General features: G+C 38.8%; 4 protein-coding genes, 2 long non-coding RNA genes and 1 pseudogene across 6 annotated transcripts; 5 read left to right on the top strand and 2 right to left on the bottom strand.

Annotated features, from left to right (window-relative positions):
* Window positions 1-1,227: 1,227 nt before the first annotated feature.
* Window positions 1,228-1,833, top strand: LOC137721021 (uncharacterized). The gene is made up of 2 exons (XM_068460146.1): window positions 1,228-1,353; window positions 1,561-1,833. The coding sequence occupies exons 1-2, from the start codon at window positions 1,228-1,230 to the stop codon at window positions 1,831-1,833; spliced, it is 399 nt and encodes a 132-aa protein (XP_068316247.1).
* Window positions 1,834-2,210: 377 nt separating this feature from the next.
* Window positions 2,211-3,231, top strand: LOC137721571 (uncharacterized). The gene is made up of 3 exons (XR_011066655.1): window positions 2,211-2,361; window positions 2,474-2,765; window positions 2,875-3,231. It is a non-coding gene; the product is annotated as an uncharacterized lncRNA (long non-coding RNA).
* A 721-nt stretch (window positions 3,232-3,952) lies between these two features.
* Window positions 3,953-6,324, top strand: LOC137720968 (protein VASCULATURE COMPLEXITY AND CONNECTIVITY-like). Its single transcript, XM_068460094.1, has 3 exons — window positions 3,953-4,141; window positions 5,092-5,294; window positions 5,631-6,324. Exons 1-3 carry the CDS (start codon window positions 4,046-4,048, stop codon window positions 5,971-5,973), a joined length of 642 nt encoding a protein of 213 aa, XP_068316195.1. The 5' UTR covers window positions 3,953-4,045; the 3' UTR covers window positions 5,974-6,324.
* Window positions 6,325-7,057: 733 nt separating this feature from the next.
* Window positions 7,058-8,141, top strand: LOC137719506 (uncharacterized). Its single transcript, XR_011066400.1, has 2 exons — window positions 7,058-7,356; window positions 7,688-8,141. It is a non-coding gene; the product is annotated as an uncharacterized lncRNA (long non-coding RNA).
* Window positions 8,142-8,598: 457 nt separating this feature from the next.
* LOC137720923 (cell division cycle 20.1, cofactor of APC complex-like) lies at window positions 8,599-11,577 on the top strand. Its single transcript, XM_068460043.1, has 5 exons — window positions 8,599-8,915; window positions 9,531-9,800; window positions 9,917-10,186; window positions 10,303-10,884; window positions 11,010-11,577. Exons 1-5 carry the CDS (start codon window positions 8,817-8,819, stop codon window positions 11,148-11,150), a joined length of 1,362 nt encoding a protein of 453 aa, XP_068316144.1. The 5' UTR covers window positions 8,599-8,816; the 3' UTR covers window positions 11,151-11,577.
* Window positions 11,578-11,630: 53 nt separating this feature from the next.
* On the bottom strand, window positions 11,631-13,135 carry LOC137720924 (gluconokinase-like; annotated as a pseudogene).
* Window positions 13,136-13,547: 412 nt separating this feature from the next.
* On the bottom strand, window positions 13,548-18,805 carry LOC137720324 (altered inheritance rate of mitochondria protein 25-like). Its single transcript, XM_068459377.1, has 11 exons — window positions 18,727-18,805; window positions 17,583-18,200; window positions 17,164-17,250; window positions 16,689-16,730; window positions 16,537-16,581; window positions 16,251-16,316; window positions 16,091-16,147; window positions 15,917-15,978; window positions 15,671-15,791; window positions 14,936-15,117; window positions 13,548-13,920 (listed from the first exon to the last, which is right to left on the bottom strand). The coding sequence occupies exons 2-11, from the start codon at window positions 18,198-18,200 to the stop codon at window positions 13,890-13,892; spliced, it is 1,311 nt and encodes a 436-aa protein (XP_068315478.1). The 5' UTR covers window positions 18,727-18,805; the 3' UTR covers window positions 13,548-13,889.
* Window positions 18,806-19,672: the final 867 nt, after the last annotated feature.

The following is a 19,672-nucleotide window of genomic DNA, read 5'->3' as shown; positions in this document are numbered from 1 at the left end:
ACATTATTGGCGGCGTTTGTTATGCGGTGGCCTTTGGTGATTAGCTCGTGTTTTGATAAGATATTCTTGAGTTAAACTGTTTAGAAAGGGGTGGGCATCGCCTGGGCTGGGCCCAAAATTTGAGGGATCGGACCGAATTTGTTTGAAAATAAAATAGAGCGGGCCGGGTCGGATCATAGAAAATGAAAATTTAAGAAAATGAAAACTTTGCAGAATTTCAACCACAATTGCATTCACTATTTCGATTTCTTGCATGCATTCATAAATTAAAGCCACAAAAAATGAAGGAATTCCCTATAAGTATATAGAAAAAAGGGCTAGAGGATTTCAGCTATTCTGGATCGAGGTCTAATGATGATAGTGGCGGTGAACAGGGTTGGGATGGTGGGAGCGAGTTTTGAGGAGAGATCGAGGTCTAAAAATGATTGTGACAAAAAGAGGGAGTCAAGAGGAGAAATGGAGGTTTGATGATTATGGTGGCTGATGGAGCTGGGATGATGGGAGCGAGTCAGGAGGAGAGATCGAGGTCTGAAAAAGAGGAGAGATCAAGGTCTTTGAGAGAGAGGAGAGACCAAGAGAATGAAATTCGAGGGTTGACTGCTCGAGCTCGTGGTCTGATAGATGAGAGAGAGAGAGAGTGAGAGATATGTGGACCCGCCCCCACCCCTCCATGTTTTTGGATTTATAAACTTTTTATCCAACCCGACCCACGAGTCTTGGTATCATTTGGTCACCTCTAATTTAGACACACAAAACCTGCACTTTTATTAACACATCCTCTTCATGATAAGCTTCATCTCTATTAGATATCAAGGCCGTTTATGCGTCTAAATAATTTTATCAATATTGATTTTGCAAATTTAATAATCACTTATCGTTACCTTGGGCTTTGGAATTGGATGGGCTGAGTACGTGGTAGGCCAGGCTTGGTTAGCATTCAACCCTTATAACGTGGTGCCGGCCCAACTTTAACCCCTTTGTTGGGCCAACCTTGAAGAGTGCTCCTGCTGCTCAAAACTAATGAACTAATAAAAATTAATTCCAGAGAAAATTGGTGCTTGTAATTTGTGGCTGGCCATTGAATCAAATCGTGGCCAATCAAAGTTTATCTGGCACCACAATTCTGTGCACAACAATTTCATCCAGAAAAAAGACAGACCGTAGATTGTGTGCCTGACTCACTCTAGCTTCTTTGTCTAGCCGCACTTTAGTGGTGCCAAATTAAACATGTCACAGGCGGTGCTTGCAGCTGCTTCCTCCTCCTCCTCTTGCTCCGCCGCATTCAAAAGGCACCACTCGACAAGAACTCCACAGCTCACAACTCCAAAGCAATTGGCACCAAATCAGTGCCAGGTAGGTACCTACTCTAATCCAATGGCCAAAGCACAAGAAGAACTTCCTTGCAACGGAGATGCCAACTAATATGAAAAAGTTACAACGCATTGCAGTGCGTGTTATAATTTGAGATAGTGTTATAGCGGCATTCCAATTTAAGTAAGTTTCATGAGCTACGCCATTACACAAGCCTTATGATTCTGTATTTTTTCTTGCTATGTCAAGAAAACTAGCTTCCAAGGATTGTCACTCGGAGAAGCCAAAAAGGGAGTGTTTGATTCTTTGCTGGTAGCTGCTGAGAATAACAGGAGTGGTTTAGGCAACTACAACGTAGGGAAAGGAAGAGGGCTTAGGGTTACAGCAAGAACTACAGGGGCTTCCAAGTCGATTGAGGCTGAGGTGGACAAGCCATTAGGCCTCACTTTGGGTCAAAAGCCCGGAGTAAACCCCAATATCTTCCATTTTCTAACTTCAAATGCACCATTTAGGACTGGTTGAGATTGCTTTTTGAAAAGCTTGTTATAAGTGTTCTATGACTATCAAAAGTGCTTCCGATTACTTTTGGTATAAAAACTTAAAAGCATTTTTGAGTCATATAAGCACTTTCTAGAGAAACACCTGCTAATGAAAGTGCTTTTGAACATAAGTTCTTCCCATAGAAAAGTCCCAAACGATCCCATGTTATTGTATGAAGTTGGGAGATTAAAATTAGTCGCACTCCAAAAGAGTTATTTGCACTTCGCCTTACAGGTAAAAATAAAGAAGGAACGAGTATTTTGGAATGCTAATACCTATTTATGTATGAATATGATCACTTACAATTGGCAGCTTATATTATATATATATGTACCTATTGATACTGTGTTCAGGCTGTGGATGGAGGTGGGAATGCAGCAAGGGCAGGGCTCAAGGCAGGGGACCAAGTCCTCTACACTAGCAGCTTCTTTGGTGATGAATTATGGCCAGCAGATAAACTAGGGTTTACAAAAACTGCCATCAATGCCAAGCCAGACTCGTTGTTAACAGGTTGCTTATCTATTTCTTAATTTCCTCTTAGCAGATAAATTGATTTTGATTTAATTAATAACACTGTTTTAGATTGTAAAAATGAAGTTAGCTGTGATCATTTTTAATGCAGAGGTGGTGCTACTGTAGACGTTAAACGCCTGCCAAAGTGACCGGCTCCGCCTCGATTTGGACGGAAACTAACTGAGACTCGAAAGGTAAGAATTCCGTATAACTTAAATTCAACTTTGAAGACACCAACTGATGTGACAGTGTTTTATTTGTTCCGTAATTTTTTACTTTCTGCACCCTATAAATAATACTAATTGAATGGTTGGACCATGAACAATTTTCAGGCTAGAGCTACTCACATATACCTTGACTATGGATTCATATGTACGTTACAGAAGCCTTTTGATGAACAGGTATTTAATTAGCTTCATTTCCCCCAATTACGAATTAGGTTAGACAAGCTGTGTGCTACGTGATTTTGACGTGCATGGTAAGCAATGCATAATACTATTTCATTTGCAGCCGGATGCGTACGCATGCCCTCAATGTCTAGCACCAAAGAAGCGGTTTGCACGATACGATGTCAACACCGGGAAAGCCATTGGTGGCAGTTTGCCTCCGATTGCCGTTATCATTGGCCTGGTGGCTGGTCTCGCCGGCGTTGGAGCTTTGCTTGTATATGGTCTTCAATGAACACACATTTAAAACAACATGGAGTTTTTGAGATTTAAAAGATCAATTCAAGAAGGGTAGCATTTTTCTTTCTTGGAGAGTAATATTGGTATCTGATTGAATGAAATTGTGGTTCTACGTGCGATATGATTTTATTTGGAGATTCAATAACAATTTCTTATGAATATAATATACGAAATTAACAAGTCATGAGCAACAAGTAAACCTACGAGTTGGGTAGGTTCCAATTTATACTACTTAATATATCTCAAGAAAAAAAATATATATACTGCTTAATGTTCGGTTTGGCTTGATATTATAAAACTAGCAATTTACAAGAACAATACGTTTTGCCGTTTTGGTTGGGCTGCTTATTTTTGTTTGGCTTGGAGGAAAGGGTGAAAGAGATGACGAGACAAAAGATAAATAAACGTTTGAAAACAAATACAAAATTATATAAGCTAAACCGGTTCGGTTTTAAGGGGAAAAATCGAAAATTGAAAATCGAACGTGTCATGACTGAAACAATGATAATGCTATTCACATATTTATTTTTACTTCTCACACACCTTTCTTAATATTCAGCCGTGGATCATATGAATTGAAGAAGATTAACGACAAAAAATTAGCAGGAGTGTGTGAGAGATAAAAATGAACGTGTAAAAAACAATCCTATATTTATTCTCGGTCTGGTTTACCAATGTATTTTGTCGCTTTGGGCCTTTTCTTGGGCCGACATTTCACATTGGGCCTCTTTTTCTGTATTTAAACGACCCTGTAAATTGCAATAGAGTAAAATTACATTTTTAGCCTTTTGTTTACCCCTTTTTTGGCGCTTTTGACTTGTCCGGTTCGGTGCTGACCCCCTGAGCTTCCCTATATAGGACATCATAATTCACGCACCACAAACTTTACGTCCTCTCTTCTTCGTAACACTTAAGGCAAGTCACCAAAATCTTACGCCCAATAGCCAGAAAAAGAAGAGTGGAAAGCTACTTTTGGCTGAACCCAGAAGCCAGAGATGGAGAGAAAAGTGCTTCTGGTTTGCTGCGCTGTGGGACTCCTGGGGCTGCTATCTGCGGCTACAGGTTTCGGCGCCGAGGGCACGAGAATCAAGGTAAAAGCTAAAAAGCTCATCTGGGTTTTGCTTAGATCTTATTTTCTTCACATGGGCTCGTCTAAATTTGCTTGCTTTCTGCTTAGTTATACTCTGCCCCTCTGTTTGGTTGCTGGGAAAAGTTGGGAAGTTAAGTAAAGTAGGAGAGGGATTTCATATTATTACTAACTATTCTGTTTTGTTCATCCTTGAAGGGTGCAAATTCCAAAGCTTGAAGCTTTAATTTCTTATTTGCTTTGACGAAACGGAGTTTTGTTGTTTCCACAGTTCCACTGTGCGTTTTCGAAGTTCCACTCCGAAATCGAGGCACCTTTTATATTGTCATTTGGTACCTCAGACGGGCCAGACCCAGCCCTTCTATTTGGATTAGCTTAATCAATAAAATGGCTTTTAGCTTAGCTGACTTCTACATTTCTCCCTTTCGGGAAGACTTTCGATGTAGCTCAACGTCCAAATTTCAATTCTTTATTTGAATTCAATGCTTTAACTTTCGGGCGTCCAAAATGACCATGCGGAAACTCACTAGTGTAGTTTGTCAATGAAGGTTTGCCGTAAATTAAAACGTGGTTTGGAAGTGTGTTAAATGTTTACCAATGCGGCTAAAAATCTCGAATCTGGACTCGGAACTGTCATTTTTATGTTCTATGCTTTCATTTTTTTGTCTTTTTGTTGCACATAATGATAATAGCTCATTTTGAACTGTAATGTCAAAAGAGAGACTGAAAGATTTACGCCTTCCTATCCATTTGGAAGTTATTGTCGATGGACCTCAATCTGTTTAGAATATGCTCACAAGTCGTCAGCTTTCAGTATGGAGTGATTGTTTAGAATATTTAAGCAAGTGCCTCTTCATGCTAAGTTTTGTTTTTTTGTTTTCTTCTCCCGCTTTTTCCAGTTTTGTTGGCATTGTTTATGCTGAATGTTGTGTTACTTTTGTTTCTAACCCGCAGGGTTCTCAGGTTCAGTTTGTCTCAAATACTCAATGCGAATACCCTCGGAGTCCGGCTCTTGGACTCGGTGTAACTGCTGCAGTGGCTCTTATGTTAGCTCACATAATTATAAATGTTTCAACCGGGTGCATTTGTTGCAAAAGGAGCCCGCATCCTTCCAACTCTAACTGGACGGTAGCTCTGTTCTGCTTTGTTTTTTCCTGGTAATTCTCAACTACAACTTGTTGTATCATTCACGAGGAAAATGACTAAGGCGGGTAATCCAAAAGCATGATTGGTTTGAACTATTTGGCTCTCTGATAGGCGTAAATGCTAAGCACGATTCATTATTTCGTCGTTTTGTTGTCTTGCCAGTTTCTTACCTTTCTTGTTGCTGCTGTTTTCTTTTTTTGGTTTAAAAGCACATGCACATTATTTTTCCCACAAGAAAAAGGAAACATGTCTGTTTGTACGATTTGAGTTGGCTTTAGCAATTTGTCTATCCGTTTCAACTGGATTAACAATGCATGTGTTTTACTCCAATCTCCACACTGGTACAGGTTCACATTTGTTATAGCGTTTCTTCTGCTGCTCACCGGTGCTGCACTCAATGACCGACATGGTGTAGAAAGCATGTACTTTGGCAACTACTACTGTTACGTTGTGAAACCGGGAGTGTTTGCCGGAGGTGCCCTTTTGTCATTTGCATGTGTGGTGCTCGGAATTGTCTACTATGTAATCTTAAATTCAGCAAAGAACGGTGATACATCATGGGGCGGTTCTGCGCCAACTCAAGGGACAATAGCTATGGGGCAACAACTCCAGATCCCACCGCAGAGTACTACGACCCAAGAACCAGTATTTGTCCATGAAGATACGTATATGAGACGGCAATTCACATGATACGGGGGATGCATCACTAGAGTTTATGGGATGAGCCTATGATCAGTCTCTGAAGATGTAATGGTTGGAATTCCAGGAAATCGGTTGTTTTCTGTATAATCCCTGTGTTCGTTTTGTCAGTAGATTTCTTATGGTTGTATTTAATTTTGCGCATACCGTACTGTCCAAGAAACCCAATGCGCATGGATTGAATGCCGATTGACTGCCAGATGGATGGATTATTTAAAATTTACGAATTTTACATGGGCTTTTTATTGGCCGACATTTCACATTGGTCCTCTTTTAACGTATCTAAACAACCTTGTAAATTGTAATCGATGAAAATTATAGTTATAATCTTTTGTTTTCTTCTGTCTTGCCGCCTTTTTACTTGGCCGGTTGACTTGCCGCCTTTTTTCGGCCGACATCATAATTCACGCACAACCTCTCTTCAGGCAAATCACCAAAATCTACGCCCAATAGCCAGAAACAGAAGAGTGACTGGGAAGCTGCTTTTGGCTGAACGCAGAAGCCAGATATGGAGAGAAAAGTGCTTGACAGGCCAGAGATGGAGCGAAAAATGCTTCCGGTTTGCTGGGCTGTGGGACTCCTGGGGATGCTATCTGCAGCTGCAGGTTTCGGCGCCAAGCGCACCAGAATCGTGGTAAAAGCTAACTATTCGGTTTTGTTCATCCTTGAAGGGTACAAATTCCAAAGCTTGAAGCTTTAATATCTTGTTTGATTTCAATGCTTTAACTAGTGTAGTTTGTCAATGAAGATTTGCCTTTTTTTTTTTCTTCAGTAAACTAAAACGCTGTTTGTAAGTGTGTTAAATGTTTATAAATGCGATTAAAATCTCGAATCTGAACTCAGAACGATCATTTTTAGGTTCTATCCTTTCATTTAAGTGTGTTAAATGTTTATAATGATATCAAAAGAGTTGTGTAAGAATCTGCGATGGAGGTTAACGGAGAGACTGAAAGATTTACGCTTTCCTCTCCATTTGAAGGTTACTAGAATATGCTCACAAGTTATTAGCTTTCAGTATGGAGTGATTGTTGAGAACTTTTAAGCAAGTGCCTCTTCATGCTAAGTTTAGTTTATTTTTTCTTCGCCGGATTTTTTCCAGCTTTCTTGGCATTCAGTTTGAATTGTGGAACCGATGCTGAAATGTTCTGTTACTTTTATTTTCTACCCGCAGCGTTCTCAGGTTCATTTTGACTCGACTACTGCAAGTGAATACCCCGACACTCCGGCTTTTGGACTTGGTGTAACTGCTGCAGTGGCTCTTATGTTAGCTCAAATAATTATAAATGTTTCAACCGGGTGCAATTGTTGCCAAAGGAGGCCCCAGCCTTCAAACTCTAACTCGACGGTAGCACAGTTACTCATTGTTTTTTCCTGGTAATTCTCAACGACAACTTGTTGCATCATTCATGAGGAAAATAACTAAGGCAGCTAATCCAAGAGCATGGCTGGCTTAGATGGTTTGGCCATCTGACGGGCGGAAATGTTGAACAAGATTGTTGAGTTCATCGTTTTGTTATCTTGCCAGTTTCTTACTATTCTTGTTGCTGCCGTTGTTTCTCTGGTTAGAACATTGCATATTTTTTATCATTTTGCAAGAAAAAGGAAACTTGTCTGTCTGTACAGTTCGAGCTGGGTTCTGCAACTTGTCTATCTGTTTCAACTGGATTAACAATGCCTGTGTTTTACTCTGATCTCCACTGGGCAGGATCGCATTCGTTATAGCGTTTTTTCTGCTGCTGGCTGGTGCCGCACTCACTCACCGGCATGATGTAGAAATCACATACTCTGGCAGCTACGACTGTTACGTTGTGAAACCCGGAGTGTTTGCTGGAGGTGCCCTTTTGTCATTTGCTAGTGTGGTACTCGGAATTGTCTACTATGTCAACTTAAACTCAGCAAAGAACAGTGATATGTCAGGGGGCGGTTCTATCCCTAATCGAGGGGCAGTAGCTATGGGGCAACCTCGGATCCCGCCAACCCAATGTGGATGAATACTAGCTGGATGGATTATTTAAGATTTTCGAATTTTACATGGATGGACTATGTCTTGATTCATAAGCTCTCATTTTTCCATTGATTTTGGCAGAAATGGAGCAAATGAGATATTTTGATTCATGTACTCTCTTTCTTTACGAAATAATAAATAAACGTCAACAAGAGTTGGTTGAGTTGGTAACAATTGTTCTCTTCGCTAGAACAAGACTTAGGTTCGAGTCTCGCTACCGATAATCCCTAGTGTTGGCCATCTGTAAAAATAAAGAAAAGGGATTTTTCAATGAATGAGACATAATTGAATAATTGTTGATATATATAATAATTGTGATATGGGATTTTTCATTAAAATTAAAATTAAAATTACTAGATTAGGGGTTCCAACTCAAACGGTGTAGTGTATCTGAGCAAACGCAGGGGCATTTCCGTCACACAAGTTTTCAACGGCTCTCTGGGATACATAGCCGTTGCAAGTTTTCCATAGCCCGAGATACTCTTCTGAAAACAGATCCTCATTTTCCTAAACCCTAAAGCCATCCCCTTCATCTCATCGCTATATGAACCCACTGATTCAACCCAGCATCAATCAGTTACTCTCTCTCTCCCTCTCTCTCTCTCTCTCTCTCTCTCTCTCTCTCTCTGAAATTGCAATTCTTTGCAACGCTAAGAGATCAATCACATCACGCGCCGTCCAATTTTTCGATTTGGGATTTATTGAACCTAACCCTTTTTTGCAGGATTGATTTTGCAAACTAACTAATCTTTTTGCAGGATTTTTAAAATTTTCTCTTTCAATTTTTCGCATATATACATATATTTTTTTGTGTGGGTATTTTTACATAATGGATGCAGGATCAATGAGTTCTCCATCTAACTTGAAGTCGCAGTCTAGGTGCCCTCTTCAAGAGCAGTTTCTTCAGAGAAAGAATTCTCGGGAAAATGTGAGTTGTTAATTTTATACCGATAGATCTTTATTAGAGTTTAGTCGATTTGATTTCGGAAATTAGGTTTTGTGTTCTTTATTAGGGTTCAATCAATTTGATTTTGGAAATTAGGGATCTATTGTACTTTGATTTGGATTGTTTTTATTGGTTGGAATTTCATTTCTGAATCTCGTTACCTTATTAATTAGGAAACTTTAACGAAAAGTTTATAATACTGTTCATTTTAACAAAAAAAATCATATTTTTACACTAAAAAGTCAATCTTGGATTCCCGGTAATATTCACTTTACTCTTTATTTTGTCTTTATTGTTAAAACTCAAAATTTTCAAATATTTTGCATTAGTTTTCCTTATTATGTTATGTTTGTATGTTAGGGGTTTGGGGATTTACCCATTTTTGGGATCTGATGTTAAATTTATTTTGAAATTTGATTAAAAACAAGTTTTATTCTTCGATTGAATTATTCTGGTGTCATCCTTAAAATAAAATTTTTGTTATATGGTTTGGGTTTGGAGTTCATCTAGTTTTGGGATCTGATGTCGAATCGATTTCTGGAATTAGGGGTTCTATAATTGACCGACGTTCTGATGTGCCTCGTTTGTAATTACCAGTTGGACAGGTTCATACCAAACAGGTCAGCAATGGATTTTGATTTCGCAAACATGATGTTAACTGAAGGTAGGAAAGGTAAGGAAAACCCAGCTGTCTCTTCCCCATCCAGAGAGGCCTATCGGAAGCAGTTGGCTGAGGCAATGAACATGAACCGGAGTAGAATTCTTGCATTCAAGAACAAGCCACCTGCCCCTGTTGAGATGTTCCCACGCGAGTTCTCTTCTCTGCAACAGGATAAACCAGCAAAGGCCCGAAGGCACATTCCTCAAGTGTGTATATTTTTTTTATTCTGATCTCATGAATATATTTGCTTAAACTTGATTGGTTATTCTGAAAAATTGTTGTGCTGTTTAACTGACTACTAATGATTTGATGCAATGTGCAGACTTCAGAGAAGACATTGGATGCTCCAGACCTTGTGGATGATTACTACCTCAATTTGTTGGATTGGGGAAGCTGCAATGTCCTCGCAATAGCTCTTGCAAGCACAGTTTATTTGTGGGATGCTACCAATGGTTCTACTTCGGAACTGGTCACATTTGAGGATGGAGTTGGATTTGTTACCAGCGTCAGTTGGGCTCCTGATGGGCGCCACATTGCCATTGGACTGGACAATTCTGAAGTACAGTTATGGGATTCGGTTGCTAAAAAGCAGGTTGGTTTGTTTGGTTGTCATTTATCCTTGGACCGGTCATCATATTCCTCTTCCATTTTATATTACATTGTGGCCAATTTTGCTAACATTTCTTGTTATGTTGTTTCTTTCTGTAGCTGAGAACTTTGAGAGGTTGCCACAGATCACGAGTAGGCTCTTTGGCGTGGAACAACCACATTCTTACAACTGGAGGGATGGACGGTTGCATTGTTAACAATGATGTAAGAATTAGATCACACATTGTTGAGACATACAGAGGACATGAGCAAGAGGTTTGTGGACTGAAGTGGTCAGCCTCAGGCCAGCAATTGGCTAGTGGAGGAAACGACAACCTTCTCCATATATGGGACAGATCGGTGGCATCTTCAAATTCACCAACTCAGTGGCTTCACAGGCTTGAAGATCACACAGCTGCAGTGAAAGCCCTTGCTTGGTGTCCTTTCCAGGGCAATTTATTGGCTTCTGGTGGAGGCGGGGGTGACCGGTGCATAAAGTTTTGGAACACTCACACAGGTGCATGCTTGAACTCAGTCGACACTGGCTCTCAGGTCTGTGCTTTGCTGTGGAACAAGAATGAAAGGGAACTGCTTAGCTCACATGGGTTTACTCAGAATCAGCTCACTCTTTGGAAATACCCTTCGATGGCTAAAATTGCCGAGCTCACAGGCCATACTTCTAGAGTTCTTTATATGGCTCAGGTAATGAATCTGACAACCTTATAATTGAATTGAGTATATATAAGCTTTTTTTTTTTTTTTTTTTTTTTTTTTTTTTTGGACAGAACACTAAATCCTCATCCTTTTATATTGTGAATTAACTGCAGAGCCCCGATGGTTGCACGGTCGCATCAGCAGCTGGTGATGAAACACTCAGATTCTGGAACGTTTTTGGGGTCCCCGAGGTTGCTAAACCAGCTCCCAAAGCTAACCCTGAGCCCTTTGCTCATCTGAACCGTATTCGCTGATCAAGAACGTGATAAGGGGTTTAGAGTTCCGTTCAATCGCCTTTGCACATTTACATCAGATGGAGCTGTAGTTTTCTTTCTCTGAGAAGTATCGCTGATCAAGATTCAAGAACATGAGAAGTTACACCCTTACTTTGGAGCAGCGCAAGTTAAACATGAAAAAGTGCATCAGATTTGCTGTGTTCTAACTTCTCTTCATCAAAAGTTGCAGACTGCATCACAGGGCAATCTCAGTCCACATTCTTTGTACAATACCCCTGTATAGAAAGGGTGATAGAAAATAGGAAATCCTTGTAATTATTTAGTAATGGATTTTCAGTCTGGCTTCCCGTGGATGTAGGCACATTGCTGAACCACGTAACTTTTGTGTGTTTCTGCTCTCTCTCTCTCTCTCTCTTTACCTTCAAGTTGGATACTTATGCTACATTCCGATGATTAATACAGGTTTTTTTCACAGCACTTCTTCTGTCATTCAAAAGAGGCGGGAATATGAATGCATCTTAATATCAAACTTGCATAAAAATGGTGGAAAATTACAGTTTCATCTGGTAGAACGTTATGAACCGGAAGAAATCTACAGTTTCGTGCGAGGCCGCTACTGAACAGGCCTAATGATTACAATTCTGAACTCTTAAATCGAAAATCGATCTTTGAATGGTCTTTACAATTTCTTGAGGAGTTAGAGTGGCATCAACTTTAAGTATTCCTTCCGAATCATCAATCTGAAGCAACCCTAACTGAGACTGCAAAAGTGCAGGTGACATGAAATGCTTCCCTTCTGTAATTCGTTTTTCTAATCTAGCAACCAACACCTCTGCCTGAGCATCCAACAAGACGAACTTCACCAAACTGACACAATTTCCCGGTTTATAATTAGGGTCGGCAGATCTTAAAATTTCTCTGTATCGCTTCTGCAGAGCTGAACACCCAAGAATCACAGTTCCTCCACCTAGCAACTTGTCTCTTACACCATTTCAAAGTGTTTCAAGCCAAGGAATTCGGTCTTCTTCAGTGAGAGGGCTCCCATTACGCTTCTTTTCTGATTACAAGAAGATAAAAGATTGATTAGAAACTAGAAAACTTGTTAACATCGAAAGTAAACTACACACACACCAGCATCTACCTTTGTTTGATTGAGGGTGGAAATCATCTGCATATATAAAGCTAGAATTTGTCTCTCTCGCCAGCATCTCGCCTATTGTGCTGTTGAACCACATAACGGAATGCATAAGAAGCAGAAACTACAACATTCGAGGATCGAACATAAGAAACTGCAACTTTCTTAAGTGATGCCATTTATATCTAAATCCAATCACACCAAGGTATTTGAGAAAGTCATTGGCATCCAGTGCGGTGGTGCTTCTGAAGACTGCTAGTTTTTTCCATGTACAAGCAATATTGGGGAGGGAGCGGTAATCGAACTCAGGACCTCGCTCGGGCGCATGTAAATGCTAGTTTGATATGATGAACTCATCAGTGCTACAGTGTTACATATATATTTACAGAGAAATGAAAAATAACAAAAGCTGAGGTCGAAGGCTTACGATTTGCCAGCACCACTGACTCCCATGATCACAACAGCCATCCCTGTACAATTCACAACCAATCAATTTCACGAGACGCGTACTGGAAGTAAAATTCAATTTCCAAACAAACCCAGATATGAAATTCTCCCAACTTCTCTTTTAAATTCAGCCAAAAGCAAAGCAATACCTCCGCCGAGAGCTGAAGCCATGTTCGTCGCGCTCACCGATCAAATGGATCCGCAAAGAATGCTGCTTTTCTTCTCCCCCCTCTTCAAGCTTCATGAATCATATGCTGGTAGAGGTCGGGTGAATTTACACGTGAAAAATGGTGCTGATGAGATATTTGGAGCGATGATATCATGCCAGCTATGGTAATGAGCATAAAGGTTGACAATTTTGACATCACGAATCATAACCACGCATTTGGTTTTGGTTTGGTTGAATTAGATTTTACACTCGTCCTCTATGGTTTATTTTCACATTTGTCCCTTTTATATTTCTAATTTACGGGAGGTTTTTTTTGCTAACATAATTTCTGAAATTAACATAACTCGTCACGTGAATCTTTTGAAACTTAAAATCGATAAAGTAGTCCCTAAATTGTCTACTGTCAACTATTTTGTCAAATCAATCCCTCTACCTAAACTGGTAGTTATTCATTTTAAAAGATTTTTTTTTTTACCAAAATGATTGATGATGAACAATCTCATGAACCACGTCTATCAATTTTAAATCTCAAGAAACAAAGTGAAGAGTTATAACTATCTCACGTACCATGATTCAAATTAAACTTGTGGTGCAAGGGAGCGGATATGCTCCCACTATCATGGTTGCCAGTTGATATTATGCAAATTCCAAATTCCAAACTGAGTTAAACGGGATAATCAAGCCATGTTTGTACAAGTTAAGGATATCATGTCGAAATTTGAAGTTAACAAGAGGTTTCTAATCGAGGATTAGAAGACTGATCCGCCTTCAATACCAAGATATGGTAATTTTACAATTTATCCTCATTCATCATCCAAGATGGGCACTTTACGACTTAAAAGTACAATAATGTATTCACAAATAAACTAGAAAAACAGCGTATCATCCACTAGAATCGCACGCCTAAACACAGCCGGAAAGGCCTTGTCTTTGAGAGTCATCGCCTATTAAGAACGAAGACAATACCATATGGAGTTTTGTTTCTTCAGCATACAGCCAGCCAGGCCTATTCTCCTACTTCATAAAATGGCAATCTCCTGGAACCGAAACAAAAACCACACGCACGCACAACACACATACAAACAAAATTAGCGTGCATTTTCAACTCTTGCTCAATAGGCAACAAGGACAGAGACAGCAATAGTACTGAAACAGTCTAAAAGGCATACAGGATATAAAGAATAAAAGAGCGTAGATTTCAGGAAGTTTAGAAAATAGTCATAATTTAGGTCCCATATAGAAATTTAGCCAACTCTTTTGACTTGTGATAATCTTAGCCTAAACCCTAGCCTACCACATCTCTCTTCCCCTTTCCTTCTCATCTTCCCAATTCTCATCATCTGAAGTATCTCTTTTCCTTCTCATCTTTATCGATCAATCAATGATCAAATTAGAAATATCTAAAGTTTTATACAAACACTACTGCAAGTTAATTGGGTGTCATACGTTCCCGTTGTTGTAGACTTTTAAGTATCAAAGCTATGCTGATTGTTAATTCGTTTTCTCTTTCAATAAAACCAAAATAAGGATTGGAAGAGTTACAGAGGAGTATGTTGGGAAGTATGGTACCAGTTATGGCGGAGTTTCCATAAGTAGATCAAGAAAATGGAAGTTAATCGGCACTGGGAATTATGAGACAAGTATGCTATGAAAGAGAAGGCTCCGAACCAAATAGAGTATATAGGGGTGGGGAAGGGGAAATGACAGAAAGAAATCAAGTTTCTAATCATTAAGAGTATGTGAGTACTTTCAAGCCAACTTTTGGTTAGAATTATGATAAACTAAAACAGTAGGCTAAAATTATAGACAAAGCCAAATTTTGGCTATTTTTCCAAATTTCCCATGGATTTCTTCAGATGGGACTATGAAAACAATGTGAAGATGACAGAAATTGGATTGCCTGAGTCTATACTCTATAGATCAGAACTTTTTCTAAATTTTTATGGCACACGCCGGTGATTTGTACCCAAGTCAGGATGTATGTATCTACATGCAAACGTGAACATTCTAGCCATGGTGACTTAAGAAAGAGTCATTTGGATTTTGGCTTACCATCCACCGTGTCTTGAGAAATAGTCATTGTCCAACGATATAGCAAGAGCAACGGTTACAGCTCTCTCTAACAGAGTCAGTGGTCGAACGACTTCCAACTCTTCAATTCTAGAAGGACCAGTAATAGAGCTGGGATCAGAACTCCCAAACCGAATCACATATTGCCCCGCATCAGTGAAAATCTGTATGATATGGAAGTTAGTTGGTATATCTACAACATAATCTGCAAACAATGCCACATAAAATCTAATATCTTAACTGAAAAATACAAAAATATATAAGATCTTTGGTAAAAGAATATATAGAGCATTAATCTTTGGTGAATATTGTTGAGTCAGAGAACTATCTCAAACTCAATATGCATTTTTTTCATAGCATGGGGGTATCTGGGTCTTCAATCCAACTAAATAATTCCCAAGGGCATGTGTACACCCTCCAATCTGGATGGCTAGCACAAACAAACGGAGGTGGCCCACAGGAGTGTACATATCCGTTTGGGATCAAATATGATACCTTATGTTTAAAGTTTAAGAAACCAACTGAAAAAAAAAAGTGACAAAAAAGTCCAAATACGCGCATAAAGACTGAACTAAAATTAAAAGATTCATGATTTCATAAGATCAAGTTTACCATTAATTGCTAATCACAAGATATCTAGGTCCCTAAATGCATATTCCGAAACATAAAATATTTTCTTCATACAATATTAATGTTGTAGAAGATAAGAAAACAAACCTCAAAGCCAAAACCCCTCCACTCACGATCTATCTCACCCAAAACTCCCCCGTCAATGTCCTTCAAAGTAAAAGTCCAATGCCAGAAGCCAGGATTTTCAACAACTGCAAACTGCTTATCCCTACAACAACCATGTAGCATAAGGCAACAATGTGCAGTATAGGGCACTAACTTTGATTATATGAGGTAACTCATTCTGAATTCAAATAAACAATACATTAAAATAAAATAGCATTTGGAAATTACCCTAGGTACAAATCATACACCCTCCTCCAAAGATGCCATCGCCTGTGAACCACACCGATTTCCTAGAAATAACAGATAACCAACACCATCAACAATCTGAATGCGAATTTACATTCTCAACGATCTCTATAACAGCTTGGTGACAAACAGATAAATTATGTCAAGTTGTCCTACCTTACCATTGATCTCTACATAAATTGAGCTGGTTATCCACCAAAAAGGCCTGCGAACCTAAATAAGAAAAAAATGAGGGCTCAAACTGAAATGTCAGTATAATTCAGAATGCTTTTTATTTTTCCACAAAAAATAAAAAATAAATGCTCTATATCCTCACCCTAAAGAGCTCATTACCCATGGCATCAGTTACAAGAGCAACAAAAGGGCGCCTGAGACGAAGCAACTGCAAAATGAAAAGCAAACATCAGCACAGGAAAACCTCCCTAAGATAACATAAAGCACAAGAAGCAATCAGTGGTCAAATGGAGGTAATTTTATATTTGAATCCGCATATCAACTTTAATATTCAAAATGAAGTAACTTAGTAACAATGTCATGCTCAAGCTGCATAACTGGACATGACAGAATATCAGCAAAAATTTAAAGATTGGGTTAGAAAGTACCTGTCTAGCAATAACATGACTCTGCTCACGAATCAAACCAACAGGCTACAAAAAAAAACATTGAGTAACAGGATATGGTCCATTAGTTTAAAACATAAACTTCTTGTATGGGAAACGTCAAGAGAGTGAGATGAACTAGAATGATTACTCACTGACTCCGGGTAGCACACATCCACTATTCCATACCGATTTTCCTGGAATTATGTCAAATAGAATTAGTAACTAGAGTACCACTAGCAAGAAGACAAACTGAAAGAGATGCCCAATAAATGTCAGATTGCATGAAAATAACGTATTCAAAGAGAGAGAGAGAGAGAGAGAGAGAGTTACTGGGATGGAGAATTCTACTAACTTTTACACGTGACTTGGTTCTCAAAATATATTTGGAATAGAAACATCAGACCTATTAAATTTATAAAATATTTTTCCGAACATTCAAGGAGAACAATTTGACGGGGAGGGGGGCAAACAGAAAGAAAACCAAGGGCTTTTAAAAGAAGTCAAGTTGACAGTTATAGAACCAGCAAATATGTCAAGCACTGAAGCACATAATCTTATGCTTCCGGCCATGACAAAATGTACATACAAATTAGTGCATGGGAGAACAATATTAGGGAAAAGAATCACCTGCTCAAATCCAAAAGCAAGATTTGCCCACTCTATATCCCTAGTAATCAGCAGATTTGATCTAGCAAGAAGAGGCATCACCTGGGCCTAAAAAATAAAACGAATGACAAGACATTTTATGTTACTCAAACTAGGCACAACGAGCAATGGCTTGGATACTAGATGCTTGGAAAGATGAGCATAAATAAATAACTGTGGCAAATAATTATAGCATAGTTATATAAGAGAATGTCTCTATCAGCAGTAAAAATCACATTTGAGTTGCTACTCTTTAAGAGCATACTATAGTTAAGTTTAAACGACGATACTTACTAAACATTACCAGGGGGCATGGCAAATGAGGTGATTGCATCTCTGTGAAAAAGCTTAAAAGCTGTAATTCTAAGGGCAGAAAAGAAAACAGGGAGCAAAAAATTTACCTCTTCTGGAGATTCTGGCTTCAGATATCCTGAGATGGATTGGCTTGGAGGCGGTTGTGTCATATTGCGTTCATCCTTATCATAAGAGACTGCTTGACTGAAAGGTGCACTTGGATACCATCCATAGGATGAATAATGGTACGGTGATTTTTTACTATACTTAACAGCTTTCCCTCTTCTCTTTCTTTTAGACTGTTCCATTTTCCTATCTGCAACCCAGAGCTGTACAAGGAAGTCCCTAGTCAATTCAGGATCACCACCACTACCAGCCTTGTGTCCAAACTGACGAGACAAAGATACCGGTCTCTGTTCAGACCACATAGAACTTCCTTTAAACTTTGAAATAGAACTTCCTTTAAACTTCGAAATTACATTTCTTGCTCCAATCAACCGCTGCTCAAAATCTTTAGCCACAGTAGAAACACAGGATCCATCCTGAGGGCATGATGTAGCAGGTAGACTTCCTCTTTGAGACTGAAAACCAAAGTGGACACGAATGCTTTTGGTGTCTTCAGTAGCATTTTGATGGGGTTTTCTAATATGACGGAATGAGGATCCACATTTGGAATCTGCCGCACAAGTTTTGTAAACCTTGGTGGAAAACCTTGTCCAATTCATCTATAATATATTACAATTTCTTGAACTGATCAAACCCGAAAGCATAAATCTGTGTATGCAGATTACAGAATCATAATTATTATAAAAACAAACATAATTAACGGAAACTAAAGAATCTTTCCATGAAATTAAGCCAAAGCAAAGAAACTAAGCTAAAAATACGATGAATTCCAATGCTTCATAATTATAATAAATAAAAAACAAACATAATGAACAGAAATTAAAGAATATTTCCATGAAATTAAGCTAAAAATCACAATTAATTCCAATGCTTAAGTAAGCTTTCTGAAGCTCTAATTTTTATTTTCCATCGATTGTTTTCAATGAAATTACCAAAAGAAAAAAAAAATGAAACTGTTGATCCCCTAGCGTCTTGTGCAAGAAACCAAAATTCAATTTAGAAAAAACCGAATTAATCGAAGAACGCAGGTCACATTTGATCGCAATAGAATTTGATCATCGTCAAAATGTTATCAAGAAACACAAAATTCTTGTTTCTTTACAGTATGGAGGAAGACGAACTCACCAGTGCAGCTTTCGCTCGCTCGCTCGCTCTCTCCGATGAGGTTCCAAAGCTTTCCCCGCTCTCTCTCTCTCTCTCTCTCAATCTCTCTCTACCTGTGAACGAAACGGGACAATGACCCAAAAAGTTTCTCAAAGGGTTTGGATTCACTGTGGTATTGGACCGGGCCATGTCAACTGTCAATTATATACCACAAAAGCTGGGCTGGCCCAGTATGGTAATTTGAGTTCCTAACATCTAAATCAACCCAACTTTAAATGGGTTGGGCTAGTCCCAGCAATGTAGGGCCATGTGAACTTTTTAAGGAGGAAATTGAAAATTGCACTGCATTTTGACACGTGCATAATTAGCACGGGAAATTGTGATTGAACAGAAATAAATTCCTGTGTTAAGTAATAATTGAACTGTTCTGGTGGTTCTCTTTTTTTGGGTTTTTGTTCTGGTGGTTCTCTTTAATTCAATGTATTCTAAGTTTAAATTTTTTTCGTCCCAATAGTGTTAGTTTAGAGTAGGACTTTCGTTGGTATTAAAAAATTTCATCTTTTTAGGTACGTGCACAATTTTTACGAATTTTTTTAGAGAATTGACGTAAACATTTTGTCAATTTTAATAAATTTTTAATTCGATAACTAAAACTACAAATTACTGCAATTTATAATTTAGGTAATTTTCGTAGAGTTGACGTTTATGGACTAACAGACAAGTGGTTCAGTTGAAAAGTGCAGACAATAGCTCTCTAAAAGAAATAAAGGAAGGTCCTAGGTTTGATATTTTGTAAGCTGTGAATCTGCTTGATCGTAGCCACGAGTAGGGTGCAATTCCCAACCAGCCTCATCCGGTCCCAGAAGTGGTGAAAAACTGTAGTTTGCCACCAGTTGTCCCATTTTTCTAATGCATATGGACTAGTAATCCAATTTACTTGTAAATATATACATGGAAAATCAGAGTA

This window comes from Pyrus communis, chromosome 16, assembly GCF_963583255.1.
Source record: "Pyrus communis chromosome 16, drPyrComm1.1, whole genome shotgun sequence".
NCBI lineage: Eukaryota > Viridiplantae > Streptophyta > Magnoliopsida > Rosales > Rosaceae > Pyrus > Pyrus communis.
The sequence above is the reverse complement of the archived record's forward strand: the minus strand, read 5'-3'. Positions and strand labels throughout refer to the sequence as shown.

Coding starts and splice junctions, on each gene's coding strand:
- LOC137720324 (XM_068459377.1), bottom strand. CDS start 18,200: ATGAATTGGACAAGGTTTTCCACCAAGGTTTACAAAACTTGTGCGGCA. Junction 16,317..16,536: donor GTCATGTTATTGCTAGACAG/GTACTTTCTAAC, acceptor TTCATTTTGCAG/TTGCTTCGTCTCAGGCGCCC. Junction 15,792..15,916: donor GTGTATGATTTGTACCTAGG/GTAATTTCCAAA, acceptor TGGTTGTTGTAG/GGATAAGCAGTTTGCAGTTG.
- LOC137720923 (XM_068460043.1), top strand. CDS start 8,817: ATGGATGCAGGATCAATGAGTTCTCCATCTAACTTGAAGTCGCAGTCT. Junction 9,801..9,916: donor CCCGAAGGCACATTCCTCAA/GTGTGTATATTT, acceptor TGCAATGTGCAG/ACTTCAGAGAAGACATTGGA. Junction 10,187..10,302: donor ATTCGGTTGCTAAAAAGCAG/GTTGGTTTGTTT, acceptor TTCTTTCTGTAG/CTGAGAACTTTGAGAGGTTG.
- LOC137720968 (XM_068460094.1), top strand. CDS start 4,046: ATGGAGAGAAAAGTGCTTCTGGTTTGCTGCGCTGTGGGACTCCTGGGG. Junction 4,142..5,091: donor CCGAGGGCACGAGAATCAAG/GTAAAAGCTAAA, acceptor TCTAACCCGCAG/GGTTCTCAGGTTCAGTTTGT. Junction 5,295..5,630: donor TTCTGCTTTGTTTTTTCCTG/GTAATTCTCAAC, acceptor ACACTGGTACAG/GTTCACATTTGTTATAGCGT.
- LOC137721021 (XM_068460146.1), top strand. CDS start 1,228: ATGTCACAGGCGGTGCTTGCAGCTGCTTCCTCCTCCTCCTCTTGCTCC. Junction 1,354..1,560: donor TGGCACCAAATCAGTGCCAG/GTAGGTACCTAC, acceptor TGCTATGTCAAG/AAAACTAGCTTCCAAGGATT.